Source organism: Biomphalaria glabrata, chromosome 12 (assembly GCF_947242115.1).
Source record: "Biomphalaria glabrata chromosome 12, xgBioGlab47.1, whole genome shotgun sequence".
In the NCBI taxonomy this organism is placed as follows: domain Eukaryota; kingdom Metazoa; phylum Mollusca; class Gastropoda; family Planorbidae; genus Biomphalaria; species Biomphalaria glabrata.
In genome coordinates, this window is record NC_074722.1 from 1,307,979 (window position 1) to 1,335,757 (window position 27,779).

Consider the following 27,779-nt stretch of genomic DNA (forward strand, 5'->3'; position numbering starts at 1 on the left):
ACTCATTTTTAGATCTACTTGTTAGACTACAGATGTTAGAAATAACCATTTTGTTTCTTCCTTTTGGTGAAATGTCGAAATGTTATTTCTAGTTTAGTGATCATGAATCGTCCATGAAGCACATGAAGCTATCGGCGGTATTTGAATTTTACTGTTGTTTTATGAAAGTTTTTAATTCATTGCGTATTTTTTAGGTCTTAATGGACCTGATTCACCAATCGTAAACAAACAACATTTAGCCACGTGGTGCTCTATCTCTTCTATATAATTTACGATCTAATGTTTAATTCATGATGGTTGTCACGTGACAGTTTTGTTTTCATTGTTTTATCAATAAGATCACGTGACCAAATGTTGTTTGTTTACGATTGGTGAATGAGGTCCATTTTTGCTTTTCTATTTCATTTGGGTCCACCCTATCCAGATTAGGGCCTCCAATAACCTAAGTCCGGCCCTGTCATATCAAGAGCTCATTTCGCAAAGGGGACTGTGGTGACACGCTCGCGGTCAAGAGAAGTGACCCCTGTGTGCGCTGATGAAATTATATAGTGAACCTGTCCCGTTGGTTGACTGGACAGTTGGTCACGTGGGTGTGCTTGTTGACAAGTAGCCTGTAGGAGCTTGGATTGAAAGAACAGTGTGTAGAGTAGGATATGGATATAAGATATGGTGTCACTAGAGAGACATTGATCGTAAACGTATACTCAGGGTATAGCTATTGCGGGGCCCCCTGCGAAACTGATTGCGCGGGGCCCAGTCTGGGTAGAGATAAGCGTAACGTCAAAATTAAGATTTTATATTTGAAAATGCACTCGTCTTTGCAATACTTTGCTGAATTTTTTTAATCGCGCGTATGATTGGCACCCCAAAATGACAATTTTGTCTATTTTTCAGGAGGTTTTTATGAGTTTTCAGGCGATTTCCAGGACTTTTTTTTTATATGTTTTGCAATTACATGAGATTTCCAGGAGGCCATGGATAATCAGGAGGCCACCGTAAAACCCTGTTATTACATATAAGTTATAATGGTTTAATTTAATAATTGACACCTGGAACTAGCGCTGGGGCTATAGAAGTGCGGGGCCCACACACACTTAAAAGGTACTCGCATCACCACAGGGACTTAATGGACCAATCAGCATCAGGAATTCAGTGGCAGAACTATTTATAAGTAATGTAATGTTTGACCACCTGCTTGCCCTGGATGTGGCAAAATATGTAGATCACAGCTGGGGCTGCGCAGCCACGGGAAATACTGCACTCCTCACTAATCTTCGGACTCAAATACAAGCCTTATTATTATTATTATTATTATTATCATTATTATGTTAGAAATGAACGAGTAGTCATTCTCTGGCGCTGCCAGGGTCGAGTTTCGCTAAAGAGAAACAAAATTCATCGTAGTTCCTTTAACAGTTTCCACTGAGGAATTTTCTGGTGATGTGGCAGGTCTGCAGCAGTACCGCCCTCTGACAGGCAACGAGGATGTTCCTAGGAATGTTAAGGGCCTTGAAGGTGTCTGTGAGGTCAGTTGTTATTATCCCCTCGGTTGATATAACATTGGCGTATATTGTTATTTTGGACAATATCCATAGACGCTTAATCTCCAAGCCTAGGTTCCCATATTATTTTTATTGTAATGTTTGAGAAATATTGTCGACTCATTATTTTTGGCGAGCCTAAATTGTACCCACGTTACAAATATTTAGAGCTTGCATGTAAACGCCCCTGGAACTAGACTACATATTTTATTGTTATCTACGACATTACAGCACTGACCTCGTGAGTGGCGCCGTGGGTGGGGCAGAGTTTTGAGTAACCAGGTCCAGCCACAAGTAGGTCACCAATCAGGACACTAGATTGACACACGGTGAAGGTATGGCCAGTGACCTTGAACATTTTTTTTGCCTCTCTGCGCACCCTTTCAAAGGTCAAGAACAGGACTGTGCGGAAATTGAACACAAAAAAAAAAAAAAAACTCACAAAAAAAAATATGAATAAAAAATTATTCATTTATCTATTTATAAAAAATTAAAATAAATATTTTTAAAAATGTAAATTATGACATGAGCCATGTGATCAAAACTTAGTATATAAACAGACCCAGTCTAGAGGAACCAGACTAAACATTGCTAAAGCTTAGCTAACGAAAAGAAAAGTTACTACAATTTTCACAATTATTTTATAAATTAGTTTTTCATCGAATAATTTTGTTTGTTATCAAACACATACTAGATCTACATAAAAGATTTACTTTAAAATTAGTGATACTACTTTTAAGAGTAAAAGATTTTATAAGGGTAAGTGACATTTTATCATGAATTAGTTAAATGTTTACACATGAGTGAGTTATATAAATTTCAAAATATAGAATTATTATTTTTTTTTTATCTCTAAGTGTGAAACCAATTACGTTTTTTTTTTTGTGTATTTTGACAATTTTTTTTTCTGTACAAATATTTACTATTCAAAATGCTATATACCTTTTTTTGTTTCATAATATTTTTTTTAAATTTTTTTTAATTAGTCGTCTATTCAGGGAGGGTATCCTAATAACATACTCGACCATTATTTTTTTCTTTGAAATTTTTTGTGTATGAAAATGGTTTCAACATCATTCGCAAATTTAAAATTAGTTCGTTTAAATTTAAGTTCAAATTTTTGTTTTGACAGTAAATTGTAATGTTTTTAGTGTAACCCCTGAATTAAAAATTGATGTCAGTAATGTTAAGGCTGACCATGCGTGACTTACATTGATCGAACTGACCACCAATTTGATTAAAAATGGATGTATTGAACCGAAAGTTTAAATGGATATTTGTACATTAAAGTGGGATAGAGTGAACAACTTATTATGGACTAGTTCGCTATATGGGTGTTCAAAGCAATGCAAGAGTTTGTTTTTTTTATATGCATTTATTTGTCTAGAAATTTTTAATTAAACACAGAAAGAGAGAAAAAAAGAGAAAAAAAATCGAGACAGCGAGAGAAAAGAGAGAAAGAAAGGGAGAAAGAGAGAGAAAAGAGAGATGGAGAAAAGAAAACGACAGAAAGAAAGAGAGAGGGAGAGATAAAGAGAGTGAGAAAAAAGAGAGAGAAAGAGAGAGACAGAGAGGAAAGAGAAAAAGAGAGAAAAAAGAGAGAGATAGAGACAAAGAGAATGTGAGGTGGTGGAGGGAAGAGAGAGAAAGTAGAAGGAACAAAAGGAGAGAGAGAGAGAAAGAGAGAAAGAAAGAGAAAGAATCTAAAAATAGACATTACTTATTCAATAATATATTTATACTCCGTGTCTCTGACCAGATGCCAGTAGAAGTCGTCTACGATGACCACGGGGACGGGATGACCCTGTGCAGATATCACGGCGACCGCTTCGGTGCCTCGGACTTTGTGGAGGAGTCTCTGGTCAGCATGAGGGACGTGGAACTCAGGGAAGATGACATCATGCTGTGCTCCTACTCAAAATCAGGTAATAAACAGCTTTGATGTTTCTTAGTTGCAGAAGGAAACTACAATGCTCCGGAAATTTGTTCTTGATTTGACCTTTGCTTAATTAATTTGTCGAAGATGGTAACCTTTATCGGTTTGCAGTCCATGCTTTTACATTCAACAACCAAAAAAAAAAAAACATTTTATGTCAGCAATTATCAAAATAAAACAGTTTATGTAAAGTTGAATAAAAAACAGGATTTAAATAATTGAATGTCTAAAAGTTTTTTAAAAAGTATTTACTTTTTAGTAGCCTTTCCCCTCTTATACTACCTTTGTAATAAGAATATTCTTCTGTTACCTATTCTTATGGAGGCGCGGTGACTGAGTGGTAAAGCGCTTGGCTTCCGAGCCGGAGGGTACCGGTTTGGAATCCTGGTGAAGGCTAGAATCTTACATTTCAGGATCTTTAGGGCGCCTCTGAGTTCACCCACCTGTAATGAGTACCTGACGTTAGTAGGGGAAAAGTTACGGTTGTTGGTCGCTGTGCTTGCCACATGACACCCTCGTTAACCGTGGGCCACATAATCCTAAAAACAGATGACCTTTACACCAGCCCTATAGACCACGTGATCTGAAAGGGAAACTTTCTTAACCTATTCTTACACCTACAATTCTCAGGCTGCCACTGGATGTGGGAAATTCTGAGACTTCTGCAAGCTGGAACGACTGACCTGGAGGTCGTGGACAAGGAGTCTCACATGATGGAGTACAACACGGTGGAACAAATCGACGCCCTGCCCTCCCCCAGGGTGCTGAACAACCACATGCACTGGGACATGCAACCACGTGACCTGGTTGACAAGAAGATCAAGACGGTTTTCTTCTACCGCAACCCCAAGGACGTGGCTGTCTCGTTCTTCAACCACCACCGGAAGTTTAAAGACTACGACTACAAAGGAACGTTCAACAATTATCTCCAGCGTCTGGTCCAAGGAAAAGGTAATTTTTACCCTTTCTTAAAAGCTTGGTTTTTTTTTTCTTAAAAGCTTTTTTTTTTCTTAAAAGCAGTTTTTTTTTCCTTAAAAGTAGGGTTTAAACCCATACAGTTGTTTAAAATAGAGAAGGCTTGCTTTTTAAACAAAGGACTTTTGTGTCAAACACAAAGAAGATGTTTTATTAAAAACACAGAAAAACTGACCTCATCATTAACTAAAGCTGGATCTCAGACTAATTGAGGTCGACGGTCCCGGGTTCAAACCCCGCCCGCCGTCAGCCCTGCCCCACCGCCCCATTCTGTGAGAGATTTAGGCTATGATGTAATTATCCTCAAATCTGAAGGAACATTTGACTACTTATATACCGAATCAATATGGTTTTCATTGTTTTAAACATTTTTGAAAAGACTCCTTAGTAAGTTTCGTGATCTAACTTTAGACACTTACTAATAGTCTGCGGTCTGCATAAATCTAGTTCTATTTTGAAATAAACAGATACATTTGCTTGTAGAAATATTCTAGATTTATGGATCTTTGTCAAAAAAAAGTTGGCAACTAGTAACGAGTTTTAGTGCTAATTTTTCCTAGCCTCGTCCTAAAAACAAAGCCACCTTAGCTGTTCTTCGTCTATTATTTTAATCTGACACTTTCTAAATTACAAATTTCATTTTAAATTACTCTAAAATCAAAGTGCACTTAACTATTAGAGCAGACGTCATATTGGTTACCGCCCTTACATCAAGACATTCTGTGACTCTCATTACATGCTAATATAAATGGCTAGACCTGAATCAAAGTGACAGTAATGGCTCTGAGTAGGGAAGGGCATGGTTGATCCAGAAAGAGAAACAAAGTGCCTTGTACTTTACCTGTTCTGTTTGTTGTTTTCTTTTAAAAACAACAACACTAAACAACTGGAATGACCTGGTTAAACAAACGTCAAATAGCAATAATCAGAGAGATCGGTTCTTATTCTATTGAAACATAGACTAACTCATTTAGTAGGCCTACAATTATTTGATAGCAGGGACTACACTCTATTTAAATGTCTGTGAAATCAAGAAACAGTTATCTGGTAAATTGTAGTATTAGAGTCTAGCGTAGTAATTTTTTAGGTTTCCTTAATTAGCATAGATAAAAATGTAGAACTTGGATTTCACCGTTACTTCCTTTTGATACGTCAGTGGGGGTTGGTGGGAGTTGGGAGTTCGTAGTAAATGGAGGAGGGAGGGAATAGCAAATTGAACTTTAACCTTTCACCCCCTCTCCCTTTTTCCGTGTCAGACATTAAATAAAAGAATTAAATTACCAGTGTCTCCATTAGTAATGCTAATAAATACAACCTGCGTGTTTCAGTTGACAACGGCAGCCCGTTCCGCTATCTGAGGGAGTGGGAGGACGCCATCTTGAGACATCCCGAGTTACCGATCTTTGTCGGCTGCTACGAGGATATGAAAGAGGTAAGTCACCAACATGGCTGACCATTTTGGCAGACCCCAGTCATGCGCACTTCAGCTGGACTTGTCAAACTCGATCTATTTACAGCTGAACTGTCGAGGGTTCAAACCCTGCCCGCTCCCATCCCCCGTCGTCCTGCGGGAGGTTTGGACTAGGAAGTAAACTATCTTCAACTCTGAAGGAACATCCGAAACATGTAAAACATTTTACATTTTTTTTTTGGACTGACACACCTGTGTTTTATTTTCTAGTAGTAGATTTAGTCAAAACTAAAAATCTTATATGTTCCATGTCATTGGTGCCCCACTGGGGAGAGGCGTGGGGGGGGGGGTGCGTCACACATCGTCACAGGATATACATAGAACAAACTTGGGCTATGGTGTGGGGACTTCGAGAACCACCCCCCCCCCCACTTCAATGGCCGAATGTAACCTACGGGTCTTATTTTGATGCGCCACTACCCTAAGAGTTGGCCAGGATTATGAAATATGTTTCAGCAGGTGAGACGTAAATTGGAATTTAACTCTTTCTCTCCTAATCGACGATGCCAACGTTGATTTGACCCCCCCCCCCCATTAAACTTAATTGATTTTAGGATTTATAAACTTAAATTTGTGTTAAAAAGAGCACGCATTCTCCTATAGTTCGATACCAAGTATAACATTTTCTGATAACAAACAAAAGAGTTGTTGAAGTTTGATCATAACAGGAGAGTGAAATACAAATCGATACGAGGAAAATAATTACGGAGAGAGAAAGAGTTAATACTGTCCAGTTCGAATAAGGGATTTTCCACGGGGACGATGAAATGTGTATTAGTAATTAGTTAAATAATGTGTTTTTAAAAATGATAATCACAACTAGATGCTTTAATTTGAATAGCTATTAATTTCTTATTCGTTTTAACTTTTTTAAAATTCTTTTTTAAAAGTCATTGTTACGAATGCTTAGCACCAAAAGAGCCTTGAAAAAGTTATTTAAATTGGTTTAGTTCAATGAAGTATTTAAGGTTACTGCGTGTATGCATAAAATCATGCACCAAAATATAGAATAAAGTTCTTTGCATGAATATGGGTAGCAATGCCATTATGGTAGGCATAACTGGGAGAGTTACACACTAAGCATGGAGTATTTCTTTCCCCTTGACAGAACCCCTTGTCAGAGTTAAAGAGGCTCGCCCGATTCCTTGGTCACGACTACAGCGACGACTTCCTGCGACAGGTCATGCACATGACGACCTTCGAGAGCATGAAAGAGAGGAAAGGTCCTGCGTCGTTCCAGGATGACAACGGGAGACCTATCATGTACAGAAAAGGTTGGTTGCTATTTTGTTGCCCTGCTGTTGTGACTTTGTTGTTGTTTATCTTATCTTATAAAATACAGACGTTACTTCAAAAAAAAAAAAAAAGATGGTTACGTCCTACGCGTCATGCATCTAGTCATGCATGTTAAACCAATGACTTAAATTCTGCCATGTCATTAGTTTTCCTGGCTGGGTCAGGCAACCCATTCCCATGCTTTAATAGCTCTAATAGTTGTCTATGCAACGGTCGGTGAAGTATACCGTCTTATAGCAACTTTCGTTTATTATGCAGATTAATACTTCTTCGCTTACTTGCAAACATCATATTATTGCAACATAGGCCTAAAAAGCAAATCGACATTATTTTGTCAGCTTGCGTACGTCGGATTATAGCGACATCCGTTTATAAGAAAATGTCTTTCTAGACAGCTAATCATCTTGTTACGTCTGCTGAGGCGTTGATTGCGTTTTAAAATAAAACTTTCAAACCAATAATATCCCAATATTAGTTTTATTTATTTATGAACAATTTACCTATTCTTTAATGAATAATTAGACCCCGTGGTCAAAGGTCAGATGTCAAAAATGACGTTAATCTTCCGGTTACACTGTTGATTTGTTGTAGTGACAAAAAAAATAATACAACATAATTAATAATAATTATAATAATAATAATAATAATAATAACATTGAAATAGATAAAAGCAACGCCTTATGATTTTGTGATTTGTTGATTTAATTATTTTAATTTGGGGGGGGGGGGGAGGGATGTAAATCTTATTCTGTTTTTATGACTGGATTGAAATACTAGATTTGTTTATTTAAAAAGAAATACATTTATTTTTTAAATTAACGCAATGTACCAGTGGCCATTAGAAAAAGTTGACTTTGTAGGAAAGAGTCCTTGTAATCACAACAAATTTCCGTAAGGATCAATAAAGCAGTCTTAGTCTTAGTCTTAGTCTAGGTCTGAGTCTTAGTCTTAGTCTGAGTTAATAAAAAAGTAAAAACAAAAGGAGGACCTTGAGTATTTAATGATACACAGCCATGACACTTTGATTGGTGCATGTCTCCACGCTCAAAAAAGATTTCCGGCTGTCTGGCTGGGAAACTCCAGAACATGACCAAAACACAATTCATTTAAAACAAAAACAAAAAAATAGCTTCTTTTTTTTTTTTTTTTCCATATGCAAGTTCAAGGACATATGGAAAAGTTTCTGCTGTTAGCGTTTTTCTTTTTGTTGATTTCATTTTCAATAGTGACTTCTGCTTTCTTTTACCCAATCAAAACATCGCCCAGTGTGCACCCAACACACACACACGGATGTTTTCGATTTAGATAAACGCAAAACAATGTCATTGTTTTCCAGAAAGTTCTTATTAATGATTCAGCGTTGTCCATTGACTTGGAGACTTTAAACATTTTCGTCCGATAGACGACGTCTAATTTGTCTTTATTACAGTAAACTATTGTCCAGTCTTCCTCTGGCCACACTATCTCTAGCAATGTCTGGGCACTGTCTGTCGAATTGTAAGGCTTTCCCTAACCTGAAGGCAGGTACCCAACAGAGTCGGGTGGACTCGTGGAGATCCTAATAATCGCGAATTTTTAAAATCTCTCTCTGATCAGAAGCCAAGCAATTAACCACTAAACCACCACGACTCCATAATAATAATAATAATAATAATAATAATAATAATAATAATAATAATATCTTCGATTCCGAAGATTAAAGATGCAATGCAGTGTTTCACATGACTACGACCCCCCCCCCTTTTTTTTCCAAAATGACTCTAGATATATAAATATATAGAGAAAAAATCTGAATCGACCACCGGCGGACAATGGTTGCCCTGGATGTGGCAAAATATGTAGGTCACAGCTGGGGCTGCGTATCTACTGGAAAAACTGCATTCGAACTCAAAGACAAGCCTTATTATTTTTATTATTGCCTAATATATTTTAACCAAGTAGTTGCTACCCGAGTGGCGGAGTTGCAGAACGCTTGGCTTAAGTCTCCTGTTCGAATACCGTTGAAGACTTGGGTTTGAATTTCGGTCGCCCCCGAGTCCACCTAACTCTGATGTGTACCTGGCATTAGTAGGGGGAAAGTAAAGGCGGTCGGTCATTTTGCTGGCCACATTGCATCCTCTTAAGCGTCAACCATAGAAACAGATGACCTTTACATCATCTTCACCGTGGACCGTTAGGTCTGAAAGGGCTAGATCTGATCTAATTTATCTCATTACATTTAAAATATACCCCCTGCCCCCGGGGCCACCATTTGCCATTTCTTTTTTCTACTGTAAAATAAAAAATAAGAGTATAAGTTACAAAACAAATTTTTCATTTATTTGGATAGCAAGTTCTTTAATCGTATTTTTTTTTTTTGTTTTGTTTTTTCAAATTATTTGACCCGAAGGTCATTGAATACATTATCTCTAATCGGTTGTCTTTTGGTCTGGTCATCTCCAGGTCAAGTAGGAGACTGGGTCAACTACTTCACGTACGAACAGAACAAATGGTTTGACAAGGTCATTCGCCAGGCAATGAAAGGGTCAAGGTTGAAGTTCAGATACACCCTCGATCACAGCTCGGGACGCGGCAAATCCAGGAGCGACACCATGTTCAGCGTCGTTAGGCAAAGTGGGCAATAGAGAGCGAGAGGCACCAGTACTTAAACTTGGACGAACAACTTAACAAGGGCAACACAAACATGTCTGGATCGAAAGGAAACAATGAAGACTTAGTCGTCTGCGACAAAAGCCTAGTCGTCTGCGGAGCTGCAAACTACTATCTGTTTTCTAACAGCTTGTGTTTTTTAGTCGGAACTTGGGTTGAAGTGGAAAGCCAATATATCAATGTTATGTGTTTAAGAAATGTAAAAAGACTTATTAAAGGGAGGAAACTACGACGCTGAAAAACTCTGGTCTGCTTGACAAGAGTTATGCAAACTTGACCAGTCCCATAATCTTCAGCACAAGATAAATCCAACAGTTTCAGAAGCAAAAGAGAGGTCATACCCGCCTCAGTGAGGTCATGTCTCGTACCCTCCTCAGTGAGGTCATGTCTCGTACCCTCCTCAGTGAGGTCATGTTTAATACACGCCCAAGAGAGGTCATATTGAATACATGTCTTGGGTATTTCGGAAAATGTGTTTAACCGGCTCTTCCTTCTCCTGACCTGAGATCAAATCTCTCTTTCTCTCGGAGGAAAGTCACCCAATTAAGCAGGCTAAGAAACTGGACGCTAAATGTGACCTAATGTACATACGTGTAGATACTCATTGCGCATGTCTATTTATTGCATCATCATCTCATACCGAATGAAACCAGATCGGCCACCAACCATGATGTAACTATTTGTACCACTGTCATCAGTAGTCTATTTTTACTATCAATATTTATGCCAATAAATCCAGTTGATATTAATACTCGAAATTCCTCCTCTGTAATTTCAATCATTGTTAAGTTTCTTTCACCTCAATCATTGTGACGTCTGTTTTCACCCCAAAATCATTGTGATATCTGTTTTTAACCCAATCATTTGTGATGTCTGTTTTTACCCCAATCATTGTGATATCTGTTTTACCCCAATCATTGTGATGTCTGTTTTTACCCCAATCATTTGTGATATCTGTTTTAACCCAATCATTTGTGATGTCTGTTTTTACCCCAATCATTGTGATATCTGTTTTTAACCCAATCATTTGTGATGTCTGTTTTTACCCCAATCATTGTGATATCTGTTTTACCCCAATCATTGTGATATCTGTTTTTACCCCAATCATTTGTGATGTCTGTTTTTACCCCAATCATTGTGATATCTGTTTTACCCCAATCATTGTGATGTCTGTTTTTACCCCAATCATTGTGATATCTGTTTTACCCCAATCATTGTGATGTCTGTTTTACCCCAATCATTGTGATGTATGTTTTACCCCAATCATTGTGATGTCTGTTTTACCCCAATCATTGTGATGTCTGTTTTACCCCAATCATTGTGATGTCTGTTTTACCCCAATCATTGTGATGTCTGTTTTACCCCAATCATTGTGATGTCTGTTTTACCCCAATCATTGTAATATCTGTTTTACCCCAATCATTGTGATGTCTGTTTTACCCCAATCATTGTGTTATCTGTTCTTACCCCAATCATTGTGATGTCTGTTTTACCCCAATCATTGTGATGTCTGTTTTACCCCAATCATTGTGTTATCTGTTTTTACCCCAATCATTGTGATGACTGTTTTACCCCAATCATTGTGTTATCTGTTCTTACCCCAATCATTGTGATGTCTGTTTTACCCCAATCATTTCGATATCTGTTTTTACCCCAATCATTGTGATGTTTTTTTTTCAACATTAACATGGTGTTCTCGTTGTCTCTTGTTTTTATGGAAATTTAAACTTACATCTAGCTGTAAATACACAATACACAATACTCCGAAGAGCGGGCCTGCAAAGCATCCACTCAATTTCGATGCAGTCTCTGCTGCGATGGGCAAGCCACGCCTGCAAAATGGAAGACTCCAGCGTCCCTAAAATTACTCGCTCATGATCAATTTAAAAAAGGGACGCGATCATAAGGTGGGCAAAGAAAAAGCTTTTAAGGACATCCTCAAATCGTTTATGAAAGCCTTCAACTTTGACCCTGCCACCTTGGAAACGGAAGGATGGGATAGAAAAATAAGCTAAATACGCTAAAGACCTGAACTGTACAGGAAATAGAAATGAGTTAAAGTAAAGAGAACAAGAGAAACACAGCAAAAAATACTTTTAGAAAAAAAGCTTATGTCATGCGTACTTATAGTCATTAGTTTGGATCTGTCATGTAATTAAATTTGTAATAGATCTCTAGACTAACCGTAAAAAGCATTTATAAAAATAAATTTAAAAAAAGGGAGCCACCTGAATACCAACTTATAGACTAAAACCTTATCATGATTCTCAAGCCAACGCGGTAGCCACTCTGCTAGCGAAGAGTCTATGAACATGGAAGATTGTAGAGTTATCTATTGTGTTATAGTTGTGTTCACTAAGCCTCAGACGGCAGCCTAGTATAAAAGGGAACTAACTCAGCTTATATCACCCCTTTAGTCAAGTACTAGTTGTTTCCCTATTTCATACTAAACAAAGTAATTTATTACCAATAGTTAATTAACTTATTGGTTAATATTTTTTTGTATTGATTCTTGTGTTTTCAAGAAACAATTGTGCAAAATTCAGCTTCACTGAGAATTTGTTTGTCGGAGAAATAACGTGTACAAACTTTTGGCCAGGCAGAGTGAGTTGATACTAAGCTTTGTACAAAGTACACCAACTTTTTTGTCTAGTTGCGTTGCGACAAACGGCTTTGGAGTAAAGAGGAGTGTAGATCTTTAGTTGCTCTCATGGTCACAGCGCTCACAGCCCACAAGTCTAGTTAGAACTATAACTGATACAATGAACCAGGGCGTGCTCGCTATTAAAGACATTCACAGTGGAACACAATGTAAACACACCTGTCAACTCTATAATTTCTTTAGAGACTTGATCAAAACTAAAGGCATTGTAATCTGTGATAAAAAGCGTATAAATAAAACGGCAAACTAACTCATCGTGTGTCTGTGTGTGCGTGTGTGTTGAAAAGGTCACGAAGTTGACCTATTTCAAATCATTTAACGCCCCCCCCCCCTGACGTCCTCCCTCCTCATTTAGACTTAATACTTTAAGTGTTCTTATTAAGTAAGAAAACATTATAGAAACTTGAGCGGACGTGAAACAGAGCAGACGTGAGATTTATAATAAACAAATAATTACATTTCATTAGAATAACATTATTAGTAAAATCTTAGAGACACTTCAGGATAAAATTTTAAAAAGTAAAGTTGCAATCGTAATAAAAACACTGAGTGAAAAAAAGCTTTTAAAAAATACACAAAACACAACCATTTAAAATACCCAGAAATACATAAAGACACAAAGGCGCATTTCTAATTCCGTATGCTATAAGACATTCTTACAAAACTTCCTTAACTTATGGAACAAGACACTGACCCAAAAACTTCCCTATAAAAAAGAAATACTTTATGGAGAGCTGTCTAGTCAGGACACTTACCATTGTAAATAAAAATAAATTATAGCTTTTATATAGCGCTACTTTCATGCTTATAGCATGCTCAGAGCGCTTTGGTCCAATCTCATTTGTGGACCGGTGGGGAGGAGGGGGTATCTAGGAGTTTGTTTTCCGTGCTGCCTTTAGGCGCTCAGTAAACAAAACTCTGCCCGAGTCGGGTGTCGAACCTCGAGCTCCCTTCATAGGTAGCCAAGCCAAGCCAAGCTCAAGCGCACTTGGCCTCTCGACCACGCTTCCCACTCCTTAGGATAGATCAGCTGTGTGGAGAGGGGGAACTGATGTGTGGGCGACATCGTCCGGACCACAGCTAATGCCCATGCATTCATCTCTTTTCTGGAGGTCATAGATTGACCTAGTGCAATTACAGCATGAAACGGGTTGACTGAATCAGCCAGGAAAACCAATGACTTAGAATATTTTAAGTCTCTAATTAGCATACAGGAATAGATTAACATATGGATACACATAGGACGTAATTATCTTATCTTCGGAACGTCTGCAATTTTTAAGAAGATAAAAGGAGATAAAAATATAACAATTTGGTATATAACTTATATTGAAATTAATAGTTGAAATATACATTTTTGAAAATTAATATATTCATTTATCTAAGAGACAGACACATGATAATATGTTTTGTGACAGCTACTGTAAAAACGTCATTATTACCTATAATTAGATATCCTGCAAAGCTTTGTTTTGGAGTTTCTTTTTGTTTAGTGCGGACTATCTATTTGTCATTGTCAGCAGGTCATGTCAGGTCAAAGACAGAGTCATTTACCTGCTGCACCACCATAGGCGTGGAACAGGTTGGGCTGCAGTGTTACCCAATGAGTCAACGCCCAGTGACGACAACGCTTTGATTGATTGATTGATTGATTTTGCTGGTTGCCCTCTAGGTGGTGTGCAGGCGTTGTCTTTTGTCGATTTTTCGTGGGGTTTGTACTGCTTTCTGAGGTTGTGTCCTCTCTCTTGCAGACTTTATCCTCGATTGTGAACTTGTCCGTACATGAGACATAAATACTTCAAATCTTTTGGTTTAAAAAAAAAAAAAAACTTATTCATATGAGTATATTATACTCTTTTAAGTTTTACAACCTGCTCAAAAAGAAACCTGTTACTCTGAGCTCCTGAATGGTTACTTTGAAATTTTGGTGAATAATGCTAACGCCAAGAAATTGTGTTTTCGCTAATTAAATACGCAATTGGATAATGAAAGATATAGACTGTCCATTGACTCATTGATAAGCTTTTCCTTTTTACAAAGTAGGGGCCTACGAGCAGAAGATGTCGTGTTTCGAGGTACACACGTAATTTATTTTCACACGAATGAAGATCTGCTCTGAAAAAAAAAATCTCTCTGAGAAAAGCTATTGATCTTGGAGCGCTTTGGGCTGTAATATTGAAGGCAACGAGTTCGCACCCTACCCGCTGCCATTCCCCGCCTTAATACGCTAGTTTTTAGGGCTAGGATTTAGTAATCTTCAATTCTGAATAGACATTCAAAACATGTAAAACTAAATAATCTCTAGTATTTGACAGCCTTTAAATTTACTGACAAGTCCATCAAGTCAAGTACACGCCTAATTTCTACAGTTTACTTTGTACATTTTTTAAAGGGTTTGCCATCTTCTGGGAATGTAGGTCAATTGTGGGTGCTAGGTAACCCTTCATCGTTCCAAATGAGGTCAGAGTTCAGGACACCCATAATGCTCTTCTGGCACTTTGGATGGAAGACATATTATCACGTGATATTCCGTCATCTTGATCTCCCGGTAAACAGCGGAGTCTCTTATTTTGATATTGTTCTTAGATCTAGATAATCTAAGTCTAAATCTAGATCCAGATCTTATCTTATATAATACAGACGTTACTTCGAAAATGAATATCTACAACTATTGTTGCATGACAACTAGATCTAGATGTATTATTTTTTAGTTGCATTTTGAATTCATTCTCCACCTATGGCCTGACATTGCAGGATGTGTGCCCCGTGTGTAACGACGGAGAAAGATCCTACTCTCTTTTCTGTGTGACATGTCCTGTGTCAATGTGTGTGTGTGTTCGTTGTGTAGATCACCTGTTTCATGCTCTTCTCTTCTGCTTCGAGTTTTACAAAAAAACTTTTACGAGCACATTACAACCAAAATGATTAGTGCCCGTAAAGAAATTCTGTACACATTGCAATTGGAGATCATTCTTTGTTAAATTCATTCTCGTCAGTCTTTGTGGGAGGATTTATATTGGCACGTGAGTACAATTTTGTTTTAATTCTGGCTTTTTACACAGAGCCGACAAATGTCTGCGGCTTTAGAATATAGATTCTAGATAGATCTAGTCTATATTCTGGATCTATATTTGGATCTAGATCTAGATGCATATCCAGTAGATCTATTCTAGTTATAAAGATCTATATCTAGAATATACACCTTAATTATTAGACTAAATACTTTCATGACATTCATCTAGGCCTAGATCTAGAATGTCTAGATCTATCTAATCCTAGATCTAGATCTATCTAATCTAGACTTCATCTAGATCTATAAATCTACTTTTCAGATCATGTATTGTTCCTTCTCTGTATCTCCTTTAATGATCTTAGTAGATCTTACTTATAGTCTAAATCAGGTTCACCATAACAGAAGATATATAATTAAAATCATATAAGACATAATGATATATATATATATATATATATGATATATTTATGTATATATAATATGTATATATCATCCATCCATTGGCCTCCTTCAGTCGTAGAACGACTATGGTTCATCTCAGAGCACACTTCCTCATGTGGCTGTGGAGCCCTATTTTAGAGAGACACTCCCGTCCACAAATAGCGCAGGTTAAGGTGGCTTTTGCTTCGGTGGTAGAGGAGCTGGCCATTTTTCGGATTGTACGTTTTTCTTCCTGAGCTGAGACCCATGTACTTTCACTGTTCATAACTTTCTTGGTCATATATATATATATATATATATATATATATATATATATATATATATATATATATATATATATACGTCATACCTTTATCAGTGTGTTCATCTATTCGTGCAAGTTATTTAGAGATTTTACTCTGCTACTTCATTGGTTTTCCTGACTGATTTAAGCAACCCGTTCTATGCTCTATTGGCACTGTTTGCCACTATAGAAGAAGGAGCACTTGTACACATTTATCCTAGCATATGGAATAAGAAAATCGCCTTTATCCTTGTGTCTTTCTAAGTGTATTTTATTTGGCATTTGTATGTTAAATTTATATATGTATATTTCGGTACTAGTGCTACTTTACTTTTGAGTCTTCTGTCATGAAGTGTTAGCCATGATCTTGGCAAATAGATCAAGATTTAATATTTGTACGCTAATGTCCTGTTTGGCCTTTTTTTATCTTGATTCTAGATCTCGAAACTAGATCTGCTTAACCAGATGCAGATTCTAGATCTAGATTTCTAACTTTTCATGACTTGTCGCAATAATTTCGGGATGTTTTATTGGTAGATCTACACTAGAGCTACATTTTCGTTAGAAATGCAGAATCAAGAGATACAGCTAGATACAGTATATATCAACATCAACGAATCTTTGCTAGACTAAATATTTTTTTTTTAAAGATTTGCCTTGGAATGCGAATAAATTCAGGATTGTGTAAGTGTGTGTCACCCTCCTTCATTCGTAATGACTCTAGTTGATTTCGTGAAACAGACGAGATGAAAGCCTGGGCATTATTTATGGTTGCCCACGCAACAGTTTCTCCCCCCCCCCCTTTTTCCGCGCAGCTAATGCGACCAAAAAGAACGGAAATATCCGATTCAGTTTGGGATCAATAGCGCCGCATGTTCTGCCAGGCTGTAGCCCGGCGTGCCACAAACCGAGGGTCACCACTTCCTGATTTTTCCTCAGGGTTGTCTCCCGAAGCCTTTCCCGTGTTTGGGTATGGCCGCAAGGCAGCGGAGGTTTCAGAGTTTTCGGTCTCCTAGGTGGGTAGCCAACCAAGGCTTACAAGCCCCATCCTGCTCGAAGCTTACTGGTTTAGGCGCCAGTTGCTCGCCTTTGCCCCTTCTCCTGTTAGTGGTAACAGTTCCGCCGCGTTTAAAATCTGAAGATTCAGGTTGTGATTAAACTATTTTCTTCCATTCTCTTTTGTACATCATTGAATGTATTCTCCCCACCCTCTCTTGCTTCCTATATACACAAGCGTCCAGAAGCTAATTTGTACAAATTACTCCTTCTTCCCTAGTGCTATTAGAGCATGGAATGGGTTGCCTGAGCTAGCTAGGAAAACCAGTGACTTGGCAGAATTTAAGTCATTGGTTAATATGCATGACTAAATGCATGACGTGTAGGACGTAATCACCTTCTTTTTTGAAGTAACGTCTGTATTAGATAAAGTAAGAATATAAGATTTCTGCCTGTCCAATGTAAAGTATTTCAGATTGCGTTTTTTCTTTTTTTTTGGTGTCGATCTTATTTCATAAAGTTTAAGTTTATTCTTTCTAACTGCAATGTTTAGTAGGCATCAATGTAAATACAAATTTCGAACTATTATATGTCAGTAGGTTACATCTTAGTTGGTAACATTGTTTTTGTTACAGGTTGGTTATTAAAGATGGTTAGGTGTCCAGAAAACTGGAAGAGAATCCCAAAAGCCTTTGTTTTATTTTGTGCTTAGAGAGTTTCTTTGGATACGAGCGAGGTGAAGATAGTACACAACATCAAATACGTTTTGTTTCTAAGACAACAGAGTTTCAGAAGATATCTACTTCTTCTTCTTCTTCTTCCAGCCAGCTTTATTGCTGCTGATCTGTGAGCTCTTTTGCAGACTGTGCCAAGGAAAAAAAAAGTGTGCTGTTTTCTTCAGTTGTTCAGCACTGCCGTACAGGGTGTTGGTTATGTTGGGCTGGAGTGGAAGTAGGGTCTGCCTAAGGTGGATTAGGGAGGGGCATTCAAAGAGGATATGGTTTACGGTTTCAAAGGGTTGGGCGCAGTGATAGATATCTACATGATGTAGATGACTATTTGCCATATTTTTAACACATTTATGCAAACGTTTTTTTTATTTTTTGTCAAAAAAAAATATTTTTTTTTACATTTGTATTGCTAAGTTAAGTAAGTTCTGTCATACTAACTACTACATTAACATGAAAAAAAAATGTTAACTTTTTTTTAAAGAGAAAAAAGAAAAAAATCTATTTAGTATGCATATAAGCTGGACCTAATTTAAAACAACAATTAATAAGTAATTTTTCATATTATCGAGTGAACTGCAGTGCTGAACCGTGGTGATAAAACACTCAACTAAAGGATTTTTTTTTTTTTACGGAAATGTTTTTTTTTTTTTTTGAGGAATAAGAGATTGTCCCTTTACAAAACAATTAATTAAATATTCATTATAAGACATTAGTTAGGCCAGGTTCACATCTAACTTCACATTCACTTTCACCTATCCTTTGGTCTGCTGGACCGCTGGCGCACCACACAAGATCCGTCAACCTTCTTTCTCCATTCTTCTCTGTCATTTGTCTTTGTTAGAATTTCATTCTGATGTTCTTTCTGAAAATATTAAAACCTGCCTTTTTACCTGCCTGGGTGGACCACTTCGGGGGGACGATTTTGAGTTTGTGTCTCCACACAAACTTTTTTTGGAACCTTGTTTTAATTTAGTTGGCAACAGTGAAGTTCGATTTTAGCGTCCTTGACATTTAGTTTATCGCGAAAATCTCCTATAATATTAAACTGTGGTATAGAGCGCTGTCAACAAACATGATGTAGGCTCAACCTTTGGTCCGTGTACTGAAAAAGCTCGCAGACCATAGCTTTTAAGGGAGATACGTGGCATCACTAGAAGCGTTGTCCATGGGGCGTAGGGCTCTCTGAGGGACATATGGAGTGATCAGTTCAGTAAGGTACTTTATTATAGATACATTGATGACAAAGTGTGGCCACTATGATGTACTTTGATGTACTATAATGCACTATAATGCACTCTGATGTACTATGATGTGCTATAATGCACTCTGATGTACTATGATGTACTATAATGCACTCTGATGTACTATGATGTGCTATAATGCACTCTGATGTACTATGATGTACTATAATGCACTCTGATGTACTATGATCATAATGCTCTTAGATCTATATAACTGTAGATTTAAACATAGATCTCAATAATAGACCAGATTATAATTTAATATATGCTTCGGCATCATCTAAGGTCCCTAATATATATATATATATATATATATAATATATATTGTTATAACCCCGCCATGCGCACCGCAAGATAGTGCAGAAGGTGCGCACTGCCAGAAACTAGACAGGAAAGGAAGTTGACATTAGGAGAACAACGATTTCCGCCCAGGTCTAAAGCCAATAGGAAGAGACTGTGCTAAAAGAAGATGTAGTTTTGTGTACTTGTGATGGCCTGTAAATAAACATTGTTGCCTCATTGAGTTGCATCCCTTAGGTTATTACAATATAATGAATATATATATATATATTATATATATATATATATATATATATATATATAGTCTAGAGTTTGAGCTTTTGAGTTTAGGCACATCGGCACAATTTAGGCCATGTCGTGCTCGTAATCCTTTAAGGATCACTCTCCCTTTACATAACAAGGGCTAACTTCTATACAGTTAAATCATTAAAAACAAGGTCTATTCACAGTTAAAATATAATCTAGATCTAGTAATGCAATAAAAAATTAATGAAAATGTTAAAATGTCAAAACAGCTAGTAAAGTTAAAGGGGGTGTTGAAAATTTGTATGGAGCATCTGTCTTAGAAATGAACAAGTTCGGCTCACGGAATCACCAAGTTGTATTTATACTGGGTTGGCCACCCCTAGTCTTACTACAAAAGCCCTCAGCCCCCTGGATGACAAAGTGATCATCATCGAACCACTATGGACGAACTATATACAAAATAGATTTCATAAATACTGTTCTAGTAATTTTATCACATCGGAAGCAACAGTCCTGCGTGAAACAAGGGAGTGAATAAGCGGTTCCTTGCACAGTAAAGCTATAATAGTTATCATTTCCCTTTTCTAAGACGGCACAAGTTAAAAAAAAAAGTTGTTTTTTTTTTAAGTGGGCTTGGATTGGATAGTATAATATTATGAAAAAAAAAAGATTTAATCGCTGTGAAATTATAAATATTTATAAAAAATTACTTTGTCATATGCAGTACTTAGAGCACCAATTATGATTATTATGATTAAAGAAAGACTCTGTCTTTGCATGAAGCTCATTATTCACAAACGGTCCTGTAGAATCACAAAGGACAACAGATTAAAATTACTTATTTGTTTCTAAGAAGTGAGACTTATATCAATGTACATACAATCATAACCCTTTACATCATATTTCATTCTTTAGTAATTAGGGTTTGTCTTTTTAATTGAATAATAATACAAAAACAAATCTGCTCAATTCATCGTGTCACTACTAAAGATTTACATTTATTGTGACAGAATAATCAATAGCCAGCCTCTTAGTGACTCCGGTGCACACAGTAAAGGATTTGCTACTTTACGTATGCTGTTTTATCTCTCAAACTGTATATGATCATTTTGTGTACCTTTAAGCAGTGCAAAATAAAATTCTTTAAGCTCTTTAGTTCTTCAATATTTTATGTCTAGTTGGCAGCATAGAAGTTAAATTTAGAGACCTTCAGGTCAGACGTGGCGACGAGCTATTGGTCTAAACCTGCCCAGGTTGCGACGTGGCAGTTTAGTATTTAGGTCTTCCATAAGGATTGGCCTCGGTTGTATGCGCTCCGGACTGTCGTCTCGGTGGTCCCTGGTTCAAATCTTGCCATCTCCAGAAATAATTTTCCAACTTTTCCCTTCGAGAATCGATTATAATTTTTTTTTGTGTGGACATTTAGTTGAAAAAAAAAATATTTGCAGTATTTTTCAATGTGTTCTATTTCTCTGAAATACTCATTGTCGTCTGAGCTCTCTGAGAGCGAGGGCAAGAAGTGCCGCGTCATCGGCGAGTTTTGTGAAGGAGCAAAAAAGAACTCTCCGATTGAAAATTATTAGTGTACTTAGCCCCCTTTTGTCTCTTTGTCATCATTTTGGTTCTATCGAGGATTGAAATCGATATAACTTCAATGGCTATGCGTAACGGCAGGTATCTATTGATTGTAATCGATGTTATTAGCGTTATGGGTGGGTTTCGACTTCCAGCTCTAGGACCCAGGACCGGACCGAAATATTGAAGAATCTAATGATGCACATACTTGAAGCAAGGACAGTCTGAATGGTAAGTAGTAATATAAATATATATATATATATATATATATATATATATATATATATATATATATATATATATATATATATATATATATATATATTTATTTATTTATTTATTTATTTATTAATTTATTTACTTATGTATTTATTAGGAGATGGATTTTGGTGTGTGTATGAGAGAAAGAGAGAGAAAGAGATTAAAATAGAGATCGATGTAAAGAGAGACGGGAGGTGATGAAGAGAGAGAACATTTGAGCAAGAGAGTAAAAGAGAAAGAGATTGGGAGAGAAAGAGAGCGTGTGTGTGAGAGAGAGAAACTGTGTGTGTGTGAGAAACTCTGTGAGTGTGTGAGAAACTCTGTATGTGTGTGAGAGAGAAACTATGTGTGTGTGAGAAACCCTGTGTGTGAGAAATTCGATGTGTGTGTGAGAAACTCTGTATGTGTGTGAGAAACTATGTGTGTGTGTGTGAGAGAGAAACGCTGTGTGTGAGAAATTCTATGTGTGTGTGAGAAACTCTGTATGTGTGTGAGAAACTCTGTATGTGTGTGAGAAACTTTGTGTGAGTGAGAGAGAGAAAATGTGTCTGTGTGAGAAACTATGTGTGTTTGTGAGAGAGAGAGAGAAACTTTGTGTGTGTGAGAAACTATGTGTGTGAGAGAGAGAGAGAGAGAGAAACTGTGTGTGTGAGTAAGTATGTGTTTGTAAACGAGGTGAGACTGACGAATAATTCGTATTTTTTCGGGCCCTGCTTAAAAAAGCAAGGGCGTTAGGGGGACCGGGGGGTGGGGTGGGAGAGACGCGGGTGGTTTGTTTGGTTAGAAAATGATTCAATCACGTGTTAATGAACCCCCCCAGCGAATTTATTATTTTTTTTTTTTTTACTACAAATCCCAGGTTGTATACACTTGTGTCGCGTATTAAAACTGAATCAAAATTTGGCTTGACTCTTCAGTAAAATCTGGGACAAAGAAACCATTCAGGACCTCACGCATTCGTTGTGCTAAAAGTGTATGTGTGTATGTGTGCAGTGTGTGTGTGTGTTGACTTTCTACCAATACAAAAAGTCACTACATAATGAAACTAATTTTTTCCCACAACAGGAACCAGTGATCTGTAAAGGGAAACTAATTGATTTCTCTTGAGTACTTTAGTCTTTAGTTTTTCTCTCTTCACTAAGAAATAAAGTAGAGAAGTAAAGAGTGAGAGAGAGAGAGAAAGGAAAAATGAGAGAAAAAGAGAAAGAAAGAGAGAGAGAGAGAAAGAGAAAAGAGAAAGAAAGCTCAGTTTGAATTGCCTGATTTCTGATTAGCGTTCTTTCTATGTATAACATCTCCAATTTACAGCATACAATTTAAATCAGGGGTTCTCAACCTGTGGATCGCGACCCTCTTGGGGGGTCGAATGACGATTTGCCAGGGGTCGCCTAAGACCATCGAAAACATGGATTGTTTTTGTCTGTTCTTCTATTGGCGTGTGTGTGTGTGATGGGGGTCGCGGCAGAGTGGGAGATAAAAAAAAAAGGGTCGCCGAGCATAAAAGGTTGAGAACCGCTGATTTAAATGATCCAAATTGAAGTTTTTGATGGTATAGAGCTCATTAATTTTCCTTGTTCTACCGTCGTTTATTTTTTGTTTATTTGGCTTAGTCCATGATTGGTAAAGCTCGTATACTCAAAACTCACACTTGTGTCGCTCCGTTGGGGCACAATGTACAGAATGTCTTTATTGAACTCTAGGCTTTGATAACTTTTTTTGGATTGCTGCCATTTCGTGTGTTTTTTTCGTGTTTGAATTATTTTTAGTCTTTCCTGAATATATTTCTTTATATGTAGGAAAATACAGATTCACCCCTCAAAATACACATTTCCAGGTCTGGGAATACCCATTTCCATTTTGCATCTCTGCAATTGAAAGGGAAATAATCAAACTATTGTGTCTTATGTGGAAATAAACTTTTGGTATTTGTTCAATCAATGTGTTATTATAAATGTATAAATGTTTTAAAAAGTTTCTTTTGTGAGAGTAAATGTATTACAACATTTTGGTCTTTCGAAAATCCTTTTTTTGTTTTAGGGATACTTTTAGCGTGTATATTTTATGCATATTCATGTTTCAAAAAATAAAGTAACATAAAAATGGTATTTCATGTTTTATCAAAGTAATTATTTCTTATTATTTGAACACTGGTTTGTTAATATGTTCAAGTTACAATTTAATCATTAAAAAATAATATAACCGTTTCAGGGCTTCGATTATTTCATGATTCGGAAAGTTCGTATACTCAATAACTCAATAATAATAATAGTGAACAAATAGATGCTATCTTACTAGATTTTTCTAAGGCTTTTGACAAAGTTCACCACCATAGTTTGCTTAAAAAATTAAAATATTTCGGCATTAATGGTCCACTGCATCAGTGGATTAAAGACTTTCTGATAGGGAGAGAACAAACTGTAATAATAAATGGCTCTAAATCAACACCGATAACAGTAAACTCAGGTGTACCTCAAGGTACAGTCTTGGGTCCACTACTATTTTTAATTTACATAAATGATTTACCAAATTGCATTAGTTCAGGAACAAAAGTCAGATTATTTGCAGACGATTGCATAATATATAGAACAATAAAAACAACACAAGACACAGATATTTTACAAAGAGAATTAGATGAATTACAGAAATGGGAATCAAATTGGAGCATGTCTTTCCACCCAGAAAAATGTCAGTTGTTAAGAGTACCAAAAAAACTAAAACCAATTAATTCCACTTATCTTATTCATGGCAAACCAGTATCACAGACTAAAAACGCAAAATACCTAGGTGTTATAATAAATGAAAAACTATCATGGAATCCACATATTGATGAAACTACAAAAAAATCAAACAAAGCATTAGGATTTATTAAAAAAAATTTCTATAAATCAAATAAGAACATAAAACTAAAATGTTACTTAACCTTGGTTAGGCCAATAATAGAATATGCATCCTCCGTTTGGGACCCCTCAACTCAAGAAAACATTAAGAAACTGGAACAGACACAAAATAGAGCAGTGAGATTCATAACAAACGAATATTCACATTTGACTAGAGTAACACCTTTAGTAAAATCACTAAATTTAGAAAGCCTTCAGGACAGAAGGCTCAAAAGTAAAGTAGCAATCATACATAAAACACTGAACCATAATCTTCAAATACAAAAACAAAATTTAATAAAATACTCTGAAAGACACAAAGATAAAGGCACATTCCTCGTCCCATATGCTAGGACAAATTTGTACAAATACTCCTTCTTCCCTAGTGCTATTAGAGCATGGAATGGGTTGCCTGAGCTAGCCAGGAAAACCAGTGACTTGGCAGAATTTAAGTCATTGGTTAATATGCATGACTAAATGCATGACGCGTAGGACGTAATTATCTTCTTTTTTGAAGTAACGTCTGTATTATATAAGATAAGATAATAACCAAACTTATTTTTGGTCACTCCGTTGGGCACAAAACGTTTTTAGACTGCCATTCTTCTTCTTCTCCAAAATGAGCTGTTTCAGGACAACTAACTCACACGGGGTTATTTTGCTTCATTTTAATAAAAGACTATTATGTTTGAAACCTTTTTTTTTTCTTTTTTTTAAATACACACTCATTTCAAGCGACACAGCTGGAGGTCACTTACAAATGCCGCGGGATACACCATTTGAGGCCAAAAGAAAATCCGCTGCCGAGGACAGACGTTGGCGACGAAAAGAAAAATCTAAATCGACCACCGGCGGACAATGGTTATGTCTGCGCTGAATGTGGCAAAGTATGTAGGTCACAGCTGGGGCTGCGTAGTCACGAAAAATACTGCATTCCTCCTTTGTCTTCGGACTCGAACGCAAGCCTTATATTCATTGCAACTCACATGTTTATTTTAATACACGAGTTAAAGTTACAACTTTAAAAAATACGCTAGCTAACTGTATATAATGTCTTTTAATTCATATTTTTACTGTATTATACATTCATATTTCATTTTTTCATTCTCCCAATTGAGGTTTTACATGAGTTAGCAATTTCTGAAACCAATTTTACGATTTTATTTTAAAAATTTGCTATTGTCTTTTAACATCACAACATTTCACCACAAAGGTTACAGTTGTACTGTTTACACTCGTTCCGTAACTGTGAAACTATCTTACTAGCTGTTACACTTGTGACTGCTGTCAAATTTACAATCAGTCACCATCGACATGTTATTACACTTGTTTAGTTTCGAAACAAAAGACAAATTTCACAAATGGATGTTTACCCAAATAATAAAAAAGTTCAGTAGCAAAGTTTTTTAAAGTGTGGAAATACAGCTTCTGGCAACCATGAAACTCCCGCGGAAGTACTGACCGGAACTTCCCTTTCAGGTCATAATTTGCATGGAGCTGAATCAGTATCTGCGCTAAATTGTGAGTTAATGGTATTGAAAACTGGTTCTTGGCGTCTTTAAACTTTCCTTTTATAAATTCCATAATTAAGGAATCTAAATAAGTCTTGTACTTTTAACCATTTCAATAGAAATAGTTTCACCTTTCAGCGAAGGAAAATGACAAAACCTGTTTTCACTTGTTGGCCTGGAGAAATGTGAAAGTTTTGTTTGAAAAGGTTTAACATGCACTTACATTTCATGTGCAAACAACCCATTGCAATGGCTGCTATGAAAAAACATGAAATCTGTCTTCCATTCTTCATTAGAAATATTAGTAACAAAGTCACTGTCAATGTCCTTCAAGAAACATAACAATTTCTTAATTGAGATTTTATATTCTTCTCATTACCTTGACCAAGCTAAGCCAGCGTATACATCGAAATATTTGTTTCTAAATCTTCAAGTACTTTTCGAAACTGCCTGTGTTTATGACCCCTGGCTCTGATATCTTTGGTCGCTATGTTGTGTGTGTCAATAATACGCTGATATTTTTTGCAGCTTTGTGCAAACTTTCCTGTTTAGAGTTAATGGTTGGGAAATTCTTTAAAAAAAAAAAAAAAAAAAAAAAAAAAAAAAGTTTTTCTCAGTCAAAGATCGAGATCCATCAGTTGTTACATTTGCCATCTTGTTCTAAGCATACCCAACACTCAACACGGTTCTTTATAGCATTGAATAAATACTGGCCTGAGATTGTGTCTTAGACTGAGTGAAGTCAGAGTGTATTGAAATATAGTCAATTAGCTTAAGCTTCGTCTACTTGAAACTTTTTATAATGCGACAGTTTCAATAATTTATACAGATATTTAGAATTATTTTGAATATATTTGCATTTTAATATGTATATACTGTGGGGGCACACCTTATTTCCGTAGGTGTCCGCGGGCCGCATAAAACACGCCAGCGGGCCGCATGTGGCCCGCGGGATGTAATTTGCCCACCCCTGTTCTAAGCCCATTATTCCCTATAAAATTCTCCAATGACACGCGTCTAAAATAGCCTCTGACTACCAGTCCAACTCCTAGCTGGTGGTTCAGATACAGAGCCTGGCGGAACCGTTACCACCGACATGAGAAGGGGCAAAGGCGAGTAACTTGCGCCTAAACCATTTAACCACAAACATCTAATAAAAGTAAGAAAGCCGTATAGGTCTATTTAATTATCAATCTGCAGCCATGTATTCACGACTCAGTTTCTAGCTTACTACACAGACAGGCCTAGACCTAGACATTCAACTGTCGCTCGATTTTTCCTGACCTCACGTAACCCCCGCTAGGCTGACCCATTCATTCACTGGACAGGTACAGCACAGGGGCGTAACTTAAGGGTGACGTCATACTACATACTCCACGCCAAAACACACGCACACTGAAGTCCATTCACCACATTCTCCCCACCTTTCGGAAGCTAATGGTTCACAAGGACCTTGAGCTATGACGAGGAAGGGTGGGGTAGTTAACTTACTAACTGTGGTTGTCGCGGCGGGGTTGTCGCGGTGGGTTGTCGCGGCGGGGTTGTCGCGGTGGGGTTGACACGGTCCAAACTCGTATAAGGACAATGAAAGTACATTTCAGAAATACCCTTGAGGCTGTCGTTGGGGGGGTTGACAAAGGTTGGCTAGTTTCTCTGTTAATGAAACTCTCCATCGGCACCGAAACAACGTTACGCAATGGACATCAAATGAAATGGAAGAGCACTTGAAGATATTTTATCCACACAATTCTCTTTGAAACCAGGAAGGGGGGGGG

The 27,779-nt window shown here is 37.0% G+C and overlaps 3 protein-coding genes across 4 annotated transcripts in view; all 3 read left to right on the plus strand.

The window, feature by feature from the left end:
• Nucleotides 1-2,118: 2,118 nt before the first annotated feature.
• On the plus strand, nt 2,119-10,617 carry LOC106064415 (sulfotransferase 1A1-like). The gene is made up of 6 exons (XM_056007285.1): nt 2,119-2,300; nt 3,301-3,466; nt 4,108-4,428; nt 5,781-5,884; nt 7,032-7,197; nt 9,662-10,617. Exons 2-6 carry the CDS (start codon nt 3,301-3,303, stop codon nt 9,841-9,843), a joined length of 939 nt encoding a protein of 312 aa, XP_055863260.1. The 5' UTR covers nt 2,119-2,300; the 3' UTR covers nt 9,844-10,617.
• A 4,446-nt stretch (nt 10,618-15,063) lies between these two features.
• LOC106073839 (uncharacterized) overlaps nt 15,064-27,779 on the plus strand; it is a 103,859-nt gene continuing 91,143 nt past the window's right edge. For both annotated transcript variants that reach the window (XM_056005563.1, XM_056005561.1), the window contains exon 1: nt 15,064-15,553. The gene's annotated coding sequence lies outside the window, so the exon portion shown is untranslated. The remainder of the gene's footprint in view (nt 15,554-27,779) is intronic.
• LOC106059487 (uncharacterized) overlaps nt 21,213-27,779 on the plus strand; it is a 60,512-nt gene continuing 53,945 nt past the window's right edge. Inside the window, exon 1 of the mRNA XM_056005560.1 lies at nt 21,213-21,587. The gene's annotated coding sequence lies outside the window, so the exon portion shown is untranslated. The remainder of the gene's footprint in view (nt 21,588-27,779) is intronic.